This window comes from Orycteropus afer, unplaced genomic scaffold (assembly GCF_000298275.1).
Source record: "Orycteropus afer afer isolate SDZICR_OR568_19922 unplaced genomic scaffold, OryAfe1.0 scaffold00252, whole genome shotgun sequence".
NCBI classification, from domain to species: Eukaryota; Metazoa; Chordata; class Mammalia; order Tubulidentata; family Orycteropodidae; genus Orycteropus; species Orycteropus afer.
The window spans coordinates 1,887,104-1,899,849 of record NW_006921839.1 but is presented as its reverse complement, the minus strand read 5'-3'; the positions used below and the strand labels follow the sequence as shown (position 1 = coordinate 1,899,849).

The window sequence follows — 12,746 nt, the reverse complement described above, 5'->3', positions numbered from 1 at the left end:
AAAATGGGTCCTATTAACAAGGAATTGTAAATCAAGGTATTTTTTTTTTTAAGTTGTTTTGCTAATCAATTCTTTTTTTTTTCCCCCCTGTTGGTTAAGGTTGCATGATGGAATTTGAACATTACTTCAAGAGGTTTTATATTTTGGATTAGTTAATGATGTTTGTCTGCTGACTGTTTCTTCGGATTCGGTTTTTGGTGTCTTTTTGTGGCATTAAACCCAAAGAAATTATACCATGGACTACAAGGAAAGCTGCCCAAGTGTTAGCATTCCCAGCTCTGATGAACACAGAGAGAAAAAGAAGAGGTTTACTGTAAGTATGTAGCATTAAAACATATGGGAAAACATTGATATAGAGAATATTTCCATTTCTGCTCTTATTCTTCCATAGCTTAGACTGCTGCCCCATCTCCACATATCCAGATTTTATCTGTCTTTCAAATGATGTGTCTTATACAAAGTCATCCCTGTCAATCCTGGAATAAAGGTTCCTGTTCTAGTGTGGATAGGAAGCTCTGGTGGTACATTACTTAAAACATTCAGCTGCCAATCAAAAGGCCAGTGATTCAAACCTACCAGCTGCTCTGCTGGACAAAGATAAGACAGGCTACTTCAGTAAACATTTACAGCCTTGGAAACCCTGTGGGGCAGTTTTACCATGCCCTATAGGGTTGTTGTGAATTGGAACCAACTTGATGGCAGTGAGTTTGATTTGTTGTTTTTTGGTTCTAGTGTAGAATTTCACATATGTACTTACCACCTTGGAGAAACTATGGAAATGATGGACCCACTCACCACAAAATGTGCATGTGCATACCCTTGTACCGATGCATACATCTGTATCATTTTGCATGCCCTATCAGCAATCAATATATTCATGAAGTCATTGATCCCATGTTAAGAATCACTGTCTTAGAATTTCCACAATATCATGGTATTTATCATTTCCTGTCTCAATTTTTTAAATATTTAATCCACTGTTTTATCTTCTTTCTTTTCCCCACTTTTAATTTTACTTTTTATCACCATAGCAACTACTGTTGTTAGCTGCCATCGAGTTGGCCTCCAACTCATGACAACCCCGTGCACAAATGAACAAAATGCTATCCAATCCTGTATCACTCCCGTGACTGGTTATAGATCAGACACTGTTCCACGGTGATCCATAGGGTTTTCACTAGCTGATTTTCAGAAGTAGATTGCCAGGCCTTTCTTTCTAGTTTATCTTAGTTTGGAAGCTCTGCCAAAACCTGTTCAGCATCATAACAACACTCAGACTTCCACTGACAGGTGGGTGGTGACTGTGCATGAGGTGCACTGACCAGGAATTAAACCCAGGTCTCCCACATGGGAGGTAAGAATATTACCATTGGACCACCAATGCCTTATCTACTATAAGGAGCTCTTGTGACATAGTGCCTGTTCTGGTTACCCAGTGCCACTCTGACAATAATATACCACAGATGGGATGCTTGACGAAACACGAGTTTATTCTCTTACAGTTTGGATGCTTTAAGTCTGAGTTCAAAGTGCCAGGCTCTAGGGGCTGGCTGAAAGCCCGTCAACCTTGGGTTTCAGCTCTTCCTCCTGTTCCTGGTCTACTGGAGCTGGAGGCTTTTTGTCATTCAGACAGCTGCTGGCTGCTGAGACTGACAAGCCCAAGGTTGACAAATAAAAAGGTACAGTCCCAATGTTACCAAACCAAACCACGCGGCAGGCCATTAATTCAAGTCCATCGAAAGTCCCAAGGTCGGCAGAACATGGCAGGCTGCTGAACAACAACATGGCTACTTGCAGGATTCAAGCATGCCATAAGCTACAGACCATTCCCCAAGGCTTCTCCTTATATACAGGAAGCAGACCACATACCCAAAGGCAGCTACTCACCTGCTCACAATAGATTCCACCATGGAGTTGATTACCAGTCTCATCATGGGGAATATTACATCCACCTGCCCAGCCACTCAACCAGGCCCAGCCAAGTTGACACAGAGACTTCACCACCACAATGCCTAAGGTATTTGACTGCTAACCAGAAGGTTGGCAATTCAAACCCATCAGCCACTCCATGGAAGGAAGACTGGGTAATCTACTTCTGTAAAGACTTATCACCTCAGAAACCCAAAGGGGGTCTCTGTGAGTCTGAATCGACTCAATAGCAATGAGTTTTGTTTTTAATCTACTATAGGGCTTTATAAATAATAAGTACAGGTAGTCCCTGATTTATGACATATTCTAGTTACGATGAATTACACTTACAACTGTCAGTTTTCTTTTTTTGGTACATCTTACCGTAAGTAATTTGTACTACATATAGTGTTCCAGCACGTAAATTGTCATTCTCATGCCAACCTCCAAAGACAAATAAAGATTAGATTTGTAAAGATACTGATAATAAAAGGCAATAATAATGAAAACCAGAAGTGAACAATGAAGCATTTTATGTCTGAACTGACGACTGAATCATCAGATTGGAGCGCCATCCTCAATTGAGGATTGCCTGTGTGCAGTGAATATTTGCTGAGTTAACCTATCAATGACTATTCTTAGAAAACACTGGTCAGATTTCTAATTAGTGTCATAAAAAATACGATATTGTCTTCAGTTCCAATCTGTTCATATATACAGATACCTCTCACCACCACTATCCCTGAGAAAATGTTACTTATTTTGTCTATAACTAATAGGGGTCTTCTTGCAAACCCCTATTCACCTGGGTTTTAATCCAATTCTGTTTAACACTTTATTTGATCTAATAATTTAGACGTCAGTTGAGTAATACTTAGTCTTTTAAGTGCAAACACCAGGGCTGTCTTAATTTTGTTCTTTTTCTCTTATTTGAATGCAGACTGTGGTTTATGAGGGGAGGGCTTTCCTTTTACAGTACGTGCTGAGTCAGTGGCTGAGCTCATGGGAGTAGGATGAAGGCTCTTGTGTTCCTATTGTAACTCTAGATCCTTACCATTCCAGCTGTGGATGGGTTGGTCTGGCAAACCTTTGGCTTTGATTGGCCTAGTCTATGCCTGCCATTTTGCTCATATCCATTGCTGGCACTTGCAGTTGATGAAAGAACTTGTGGTTTGTTCTTTGTTGGCTTGGCCAGGGTCTGGTGGGCACTCGTGCTGACTCAGCTTCCTCTGGGCTCTCAATAGGTGTAGAGCCCATGGAGTCCCTGACACATCTTTCACCTGGTCCTCCTGGCTCAAGTGGTCTATGCTACTTGAAAAGGAGGTCACCTAGTTCCTGCCAATAGAGCCCCAAGACAAGTGCCTTTCCACTCAGAGTCTACATCACATGGAAAATGAAGAAAGCTGAAGAGTTCAACTAACCCCTCTCTCTGACCACTCCACTCTGCCTTCTTCAGTAGGTAAAATGTCCCATGTTGGTGCCCCCACATGGTGGTTTTCTCTGAGTCTCAGGCAAGGAGCTGGGAAAACCACCCTTCTCCCTGTAGTCCCTTCCTTAACAAAAAACACTTCCCATATGCTACACTGAAGCTCAGAGCTAAGAGATTGGAATGTGTGTCTGGCTACCTACCTCTGGTAGCACAGTGATTAAGTGCTCGACTGATAAGGAAAATGTTGGTGATTTAAATCCACCAACCATTTCATAAAAGAAAGATGTGGCAATCTGCTTCTTTAAAGATTTACAGCCTTGGAAACCCTATTAGGCAGTTCTACTTTGTCTTGCAGCGTTGCTGTGAGTCAGAATTGACTAGATGGCAGTGAGTTTGGTTTGTTTGTTTGTTTTTTTATCTTAATAAACATTGTGCATGTATTCTACATCCATGTAAGTAAGTTTTAGCAGCATCACATTGAAAGTAAACAGGGTCAGCTTACTTTGGATAAAATAGTGAAGAGTATAAAGGTTATCTTAGTGATTTAGTGCTGCTTTAACAAAAACACACATGGATAGCTTTAACAAACACAAATTTGTTTTCTCACAGTTTAGGAGGCTAGGAGTCTGAATTCAGGGCTCTGGCTCTAGGGGAAGGCTTTCTTTCTCGGCTCTGAGGGAAGGTCCTTTTCTCTTCAGCTTCTGTTTCCTGATTCCTGGCCCCTTGGACATCTCCATGTGGTGGCATCTGTCTTCCTCCATCTCTGCTCGCTTAATCTACTCCTTGTGTATTTTTAAGAGATTGACACGACACTAAGCCTGCCTTATTAACATAACAAAGACAACCCAGTCCAAAATGGGATTGTAGTCATAGGTGTAGAGGTTAAGATTCAGAACATCTATTTCAGGGGAGACACAATTCAATCCATAACAAAGGTTTTCCTTGCTTTCCTCTCCTTAATTTTTACCTTTGGTCCATTCTTCCTTCTGAGACATTACCTCCTGCCATATTTGACAAAAATTCATACAAAGCAGTATAAGCAGTGGGTTAGCTCAGGTGTCTTTTTATTTTTTCAGGGTAGAAATATTTTCCCGTTTTCTGTTAAAGGGTCAGGTAGACCTGTAGTATTACCTCCCCCTGGGCACTCACATGCACACATACACACACACTGTTCCCAGAGCTGTAACCTGATTTCTCAGAGGCCCTATCCAGATTATCTGGTTTATTCATTTCTTTACATTCTCAACTGTTACCTTATCACAGAGAAACTTTTTCTGACCACTCTTCACACCCACCTTGTTCCTCTTACTCTACTTAATTTTTAATAGCAGTTATCACCATTCAGCATACTTTATGTTTACTTATGTATGTCTTTCTTGACTGAAATACAAGGGCTATCCATCACCATTGTTTCACCAGCATCTAGAACAGAACAGCATCTAGAACAGAAATAGTAGACATTCAATAAATATTTGTTGGAATTGATGTATGAAAAGTACTACTGAGTTCAGTATTGGTTGCAGATCACATACTGTGCAGTCCTCTGTCCTCTTGAAACTTTGGTTCTGGTTAGTCCAGATAGATCCTATACCCATCAAACATAAACTCCATACCAGCCTCAGTAGACCCAGATGCCTACATTTTATTTAGGAACAAAATTAGACATTGTGTTGCTGAATATTCATTAATTTGTTTATACTCTGGTTTTCATATGTCTTTTATATAGCTCAGTACCATGAAGCTTCTAACAGAGAAATGCTTTGCATTCTAGGATGTCTTAACTTAAACGAAGTCTAAATTATACTTTAATTTATTCATTCAAGAAATTGTCATTGAGTTTCTGTTGTATGCCAGGCACCATTCTAGACACTGGGGGGATACAGTAGGGAATAGAATGACACGGCCCTTGCTCTCAAGGAACTTGCTTTCTGGTGGAACAAGACAGACAATAAACAAGTACTCAAATGCAAATAAATAGGATAATTTTATATTGTAATTAGTGTTGTGCTGCTTTCTGTGAAATTCTGGATTTTTTTCTCTAATGAAAATATTTGTTTGAAAAGTTTTTTGGTTTTGCCTATTGGATTTTATTAGAACTTAACAATAAGCAGTTGTTCATAAATCATACTTTTATTTAGTAACTTCACAAGGTTTTGTCTTACTTCCTATAAATATATTTGGAGCAGAGCTGCTTTACTCTGGAACTTAGACTTGGGTTCTAGTCTTAACTCTTTGCATAACCATAGAGGGCAACTTCACCTTTCTGAGCCCTGCTTTCCTCACCTGGAAGTTGGCACAAAGAATGCAAGAAGTGTACAGTCGTATAAACTAAGTTTCTGATCCTTTTGTAGTAGTCTGATCCTGAATGACATATGAAATAAATTTGTAGTCTAGTCTTGGCAACATGGCTCAACTTCACTGGCACCTTGACTAGGTCCCTTACTCTCTTTCTGGGCTGACTCTTGTCTGGAGGCTATGATTTACAACTGATTCTAACATCTTACATCCAGTAGATAACTTTGATGCCTTCTAGTTAGAGCTAGATTACTATCCTGTAGCTCATCTAGGGTGCCTGAGTTTTTTTCTGTCAGCTCTGAGTAATGCATCTCTGGCACAAGTGTCTGAATCCCATGACTTTGCCTTACCTTCAAGTGAGACCTTATCTCCTCTCTTGTAGAGCAGTATGGCTTTGCATTCAGGAGTGCCTCAGGGAGACCGGGGGCTTATTAATGTGATCATACCTTAAATGTTCTATATTATTCATGCAATAAAGTTACATACAGTATGAGAGAGTCACTTCCCTCACAGTGCTATTATCTAACTATGAACTTGTGAATGTAGCTTGTTGTTGTTGTTATGTGCCCTCGAGTCGGACACATCTCATAACGACCTCTCCTTTGGTTTCCGAGGAGTGGCTGGTGGGTTTGAACCACCAGCCTTCTGGTTAGCAGTCAAGTGCCTTAGACACTATGCTACCAGGGCTCCTGAGTGTAGCTTACCTACCTTTAATTGGAAAGGATAGTTTAGACACATTTGTATGTCCATCTTTAAAAAAAAAAAATCTGGTTTCCTCTTTTAAGTTGTCTAACCAACTATGGCAATTATGTTGTAAACTCCAGTACACTCATATCTCTTTCTCCTAGTCTCTACTGTAAAATATTGTGATTGATAACCCAAGCCACACACCAGTCAACTTTCTTCCTCATATACCTGTTTAACTTCTGTGTATATAGATACAGATATTGTTATTTTCCCTTTAGAAATTATGTAAGCTCTTTGGGGTTCCATGCTGTTTTTTCCAGCATTGGCATGTTAAGTTATACTCTAGAAATACTTGTGGGATGAATTATGAGAGTTACTTCTATATTATAAGTATTAATGATCTTGATACTCATTCTGGTGCATGGAGGGGTTTAGATTTAGATTTTAGTTCCAATTATATATATATATATTTTCATTATTATTAAGTTTGTGAACTTGAGCACATTACTTAACTTTTTGAGCCATCATTTCCTCTTATGTATAGTGGAGTTAGAATATTTGTTCTGCTCATTTCATAGGGTTGTTAAGATTATATGAGGTGATATAAAAATATTAAACACTTATTAAGATCATATCAGGAAATCTGAAGATAATTCTTGAAAATACTGTGTATAAGATGACCTTGAAGCAGAAAACTGACATTTAATTGGGTATTTACTGTGTGCCAGTTAGGGAGCCTTGGTGGCACAGTGGTTAAGCACTTGGCTGCTAATCAGAAGGTTGGTGGTTTGAAACCACTAGCCATTCCATGGGAGAAAGACGTGGCAGTCTGCTCCCATAAAGATTACAGCCTTGGAAATCTTCTGGTGCAGTTCTGCTCTGTCGTATAGGGTTGCTGTGAGTCTGAATCAACTTAGCAGTAGATTTGGTTTTGGTATGTGTCAGGCATCACTTTTGAAAATAAATACCACATAATTTCAGGGTAGTGCATACTGCTAGGTAAGAAAAGAGGGGAATGGCATCAATTGAATCTATAATTCTTAGGGAAAAAAATCTGAAACAAAAATGTTACAATATAGTAGATCTAAATAGTGGGTGGAGTCTCTAAGTCGTGCAAAGAGGTAACAGCATCTGCTGCTAACTGAAAAGTTGGAAGTTCAAGTCCATTCAGGGATGCCTTGGAGGAAAGGCCTGATGATGTATTTCCAGAGAATCAACCACTGAACATTCTGGAGCACAGTTCTACTCATACACCTGTGGGGTCTCCACGAGGTAGAGCCAACTTGATGGCAACTGGTTTAATAATGGGTACATGGTGCTCACTATCTTATTCTCTGAAAATTTCAGAAATATAACAGTTTAAAACAAAATACTGACTTTTGATCATGTTGATAAGCCTATATATGTTGGTGAATCGTATATATAATGTTTTATGAATATGAAAACAAGTTTAATGTATTTGAATGGCTAATGAGTTTGTTTTTGCAGTTAAATTTTATTAGTTTTATTTTTTATTTCCACAGGTTTATAAGGTTCTGGTGTCAGTGGGCAGGAGTGAATGGTTTGTCTTCAGGAGATATGCAGAGTTTGATAAGCTCTATAACACTGTAAGTAGTAGTCAGCCTTTTTAAAAATTTATTTAAAGCAAAACCTCTGAGAAAACCCACCATTGTGGTGTAGTGCCTAAGGCATTTGACTGCTAACCAGAAGGCTGGAGTTTTAAACCCACCAGCCACTCCTCGGAAGAAAGATTGGGCAGTCTACTTGCATAAAGATAATGCCTTGGAAACCCAAAGAGGGGTTGCTGTGAGTTGAATCAATTCGATGGCAGTGAATTTGGTTTTTTGGGAAGATTTACTTAAATGATTTTAAATTAATTCTTACATATATCAAATAAGTGAAAAAGGGTAGGGGAAAAGGGACTTTTGATCAGTTCCAAATAAACCATTGGAAATACGAGAACTAGGTGCATAGCTTAACATATATTTTATGTCATGTTGTTCTTGAGTGCTGTCCCATTGATTCTGACTCATAGTGCCTTGTCACCCACCCCCATGTAACAGAATAGAACTGCCCCATAGGGTTTTTTTTTTTAAGTTGTGATTTCGGTGAATGCTTACAGAGCAAATTGATTTTCCATTCAACAATTCATACACACTTTGTTTTGTGACATTCATTGCAGTCCCCACAATGTAATAGCACTCTTCCCACTTCCTCCCTGTGTTTACCATTCCTCTTCATCCATTATTCTTATCCTTTCCTGACATGTGAGCTTTATCCCCAGCAAATGCTGCCCTTTTGATCTTGTATGGATGGTTGGTCTAAGGGATGCATACCTCCCTGGTGTTACTGTTCATTTTACAGGCCTGTCATTTGGCTGAAAGTTGAGCCACTGCGGTAAGTTCAGTTCCAGGCTTAAAGGGTGTCTAAGGCCCAAAGTCTTGGGAGTTCTACCAGTCATTGTCAGACCAGTAATCCTGGTCTTTTTTATGATTTTGTGTTTTGTTCCACAGCCTCATAGGATTTCCTTGGCTGTAATTGTTACCGAAGCAGGTTGCCAGGGCTTTCTCCCAGGGAGCTGCTGGGTGGGTCCCAACCACCACCCTTTCAGTTAGCAGCCAAGAACTACCTAAAAAATTCCAAAATCCATTGCCATTGAGTCCACTTGGAGTCATAGTGACCCTACAGGACAAAGTAGAACTGCCCTATAGGATTTCCAAGGCTTTAAATAATTGTTAATAATCATGTTATTTCTTGTTCAATTGCCCAACTATTAGCCTTAGATCTGAGAGTCTGTATCATGAAGCCTACTCTTTTTCCCATAATTTTACCCTTAATTAAAAGTAAGTATCACATTCTAGATTTTAAGTAGCTTACAAACCTGAAATGAATACTGACTTTCAAAATGTCTGACAGTTACCTGGGGGGGTGAGATCTAAGAGATCCTTAGCTTTTTAAATATCTAAAACTTTTTTTTTTTAAATTGTGATTTGAGTAAAAGTTTACAGAGCAAATTCACTTTCTATACAGCAGCTCACATACACTTTGTCTCATGACATTGACTACAATTTACCACAATGCAACAGCTCCCCTCTCACTCCCTCCCCATAGTTACCTCTTCCCTGTGTCCATCCCTCCATGCACTCCTGAACCCTGAGCTGTCTCCCTGTGCATACCTAGCCCTTCTATTCTCCTATGATTGTTCTCTCCAAGGAGTGTATCTACCTCATGTAAATGTTCACCTCACATACCTGTCTTTTATTTGGCTGGAAGGCCCGGGAGTACGTTCAGTTCCAGACCTGAAAGGCAGCTAGGGGCCATAGTCTCAATGGTTCCATAAGGCTCTGTCAGATCAGCAAACCTGGTCCTTTTTTTTTCCTTTTTTTAATGATTTTGAGTTTTGTTCCACATTGTTCTCCCACTCTATCCAGGATCCCCTACATAGATCCCCCTCTGAGTGGTTGACAGTGGTAGCCAGGCACCATCTAGTTCTTCTGGTCTCATAGTTGTATAGGCTAAAGATCACATGGTGTACCAATCACTTGGACTAATTGTTTTCATGAATCATTCATGAATGGTTTTCTTCATTCTTCTTTGTTCTGGGTGAGGAGAGACCCATTGTTGCATCTGGGTGGCTGCTTGCAAGCTTTTATGATCCCAGTTGCTACTTGCCAAAGTAGGATGTGGAACAAGGTTTTATGTAGTATGTTATGCCAATTGAGCTTGATGTCCCCTGAGACTATGGTCCCAAGTCCATGGGTCCAACTGCTTGCTCCCTTTGGGTAGCTGGCTGTGCCCAAGAAGTGAGTACAACCTTGCCTCTTGTCAGCTCTACTATATACTTGGGATTCTTACAGAACATACCAATACATTTGTAGAAACATTGTCTGCCAACCCTATACATGGTCTTGGACACAGTCCCCTCTGCATAGACATACCTGATAAACTTCTATTTATATATTTCTGATTCACACATTAAATGTTAATCATAATCTAGTGTTTGCATTTGTAAATATTTTCTAAACTTGTAATAGACACCACTAAGTAATTATAACACACCAGGCCAGATCTTACATAGGTACCTATGTTGGAAGAGAGTATTGGTTTAAGCTAGTTGGCCAGGTAGAGGAAGAGATCCATATTCATGACCATTCCAAAGAAAGGTGATCCAATAGAATGAGGAAATTATTGAACAATATCATTAAATGTCACCCGCAAGCAAAATTTTGCTGAAGATAATTTGAAAACAGCTGCAGCCATACATCAACAAGGAGCTGCTAGAAATTCAAGCCAGGTACAGAAGAGGATATAGAACAAAGAATATCATTGCTGTGTTAGGTGGATCTTGGCTGAAAGCAGAGAACACCAGAAAGATATTTACCTGTGTTTATTAACTGTGTAGAGGCATTTGACTGTGTGGATCATAACAAATTGTGGATAACAGTGCAAAGAATGGGAGTACAAGAATACTTACTGTACTCAAGTGGAACCTATGCACAGACCAAGGGGCAGTCGTTCAAACAGAACAAGGGGATACTGCATAATTGCATAATTTAAAATGTGTCAGGGTTGTATCCTTTCATTATACTTGTTCAATATGTGTGCTGAGCAAATAATCCGCGAACCTGGATGATAAGAAGATTGCAGCATCAGGATTGGACCAACATTCATTAGCAACCTGCAGTATGCAGATGATACAACCTTGCTTGCCCACTGAAGTGAAGAGGACTTGAAGTACTTACTGATAAAATCAAAGACTACCGCCTTTAGTATAGATAATACCTCAATATAAAGAAAACAAAAATCTTTACCAGACCACTTAGCAACGTCCCGATAAATGGAGAAAATATGGAAGTTGTCAAGGATTTAATTCACTGGAGAAAAACATCATGCTTCATAAAGCTGAGAGAGAAAAAGAGGGACACCCTTGATATGGATGGACCCAGTGGCTGCAACAATGGGCCCAAATACAGCAACAATTAGGAGGATGGTGCAGGACTGGGCACCATTTTTTTCCTGTTGTACACAGGATTGCTGTGAGTTGGAGCCAACTCAAGGGCACCTAAAAACAACATTGCTTTAATGTCATATGTGTGTAGAAGACCAGAGAACTCAGAAGTTAGAATCCCAGATTGTTAAGAAAACTCTGGGTTCTACTTTGAGGCAATTGTGTTTCAAATCCCAAATTTAAAATTCTTTTGAGATCATTTCATAATAAATAGGGATCCCCTAGTGTTATTGTTTAATGAATAGTTGACCTCCAGAAAAATTGTTTTGTTTTTAAGAAGGTAATTTTTTTAGTATTCTTAACCCTGTCTCATGGTTTTAAGAATAGGGATAGATGGATATATAAACCTTTGGGCTATCACTTGTGAGAATTTTTTAATTCAAAGGAAGTTAACCATAACTCAGTTAAGAGAACTTACTTTCTACTACCACATATCACCATTGAGTCAATTCCAAATCATAGTGACCACCATTGTGTTTCCAAGGCTGTAAATCTGTATGGAAGTTGATTGCCTCATTTTCCTCCTGCAGAGCAGCTGATGGATTTGAACCACTAACCTTTGGGGTAGCAGCCAAATTGCCTTACCCATTACACCACCAGAGCTCCTTATATTACTTCCTGTATGGGTCAAAATGACGCAAACATTATCTAGCTATACAGCTTCCATACTTTGCTAAGTCATGAGAGTTAGGCTTCTGTTTCATTTATACTTTGCATTTATATGATATATAAATAATATATAAGTCATTTGCTGAATGAAATTTAACTTTTTAAGTTAACATCAGAATTTTTAAAATACTTATTTTTTTCCTTTATAAAATTGCTGCATATTCTAGAAAATCTGGAAAATAGAGGAAAGAGTAACTAGATTAAACTTAAAACTCACCTAGGTGAAAATTGTAATATGCTCAATTATGACTGAAAGTTGGTGGTTTGAATCCACCCAGAGACACCTTGGAAGAAAGTCCTGGCAATATGTCACTGAAAGATCACAGACTTGAAAACCTCACGGAGTGCAGTTCTGTCCTGCAGCACATTGGGTCAGCCTGAGTCAGAATCAGCTGGAGGCCAACTAGTTGGTTGGTTGTTTCCTTTTTTTAAAAAATAATGGTACTTCAGAGATAACTGTTAACATTGTACTGTTGTCTTCTGTTCTTTAATGCATATGTTACTGGACTTAACATATATACATAGTTTTAAGTATTTTCTTAAGCAAAGGATATTGAGATAGTCTTGTTTTTACTGTAATTGAGGTCACAGTTTTGAAACAAAACAATAGCCAGTGTGATGGTTATGTTTGTGTGTCAACTTGGCTGGGCCTGCTTGAGCGGCTGGGCAGCTGGTGGTAGTTATTCCCCATGATGAGACTGGCAATCAACTCCATGGTGGGATCTACCACAAGCAGCTGAGTAGCTGCCT

General features: G+C 39.3%; 1 protein-coding gene across 1 annotated transcript in view; it reads left to right on the top strand.

The window, feature by feature from the left end:
- The first annotated feature begins 226 nt into the window (after nucleotides 1–226).
- LOC103204526 (serine/threonine-protein kinase Sgk3) overlaps nucleotides 227–12,746 on the top strand; it is a 118,202-nt gene continuing 105,682 nt past the window's right edge. Inside the window, exons 1-2 of the mRNA XM_007949718.2 lie at nucleotides 227–313; nucleotides 7,843–7,926. Coding sequence (XP_007947909.1) covers nucleotides 236–313; nucleotides 7,843–7,926 — 162 coding nt within the window. The 5' untranslated portion in view covers nucleotides 227–235. The remainder of the gene's footprint in view (nucleotides 314–7,842; nucleotides 7,927–12,746) is intronic.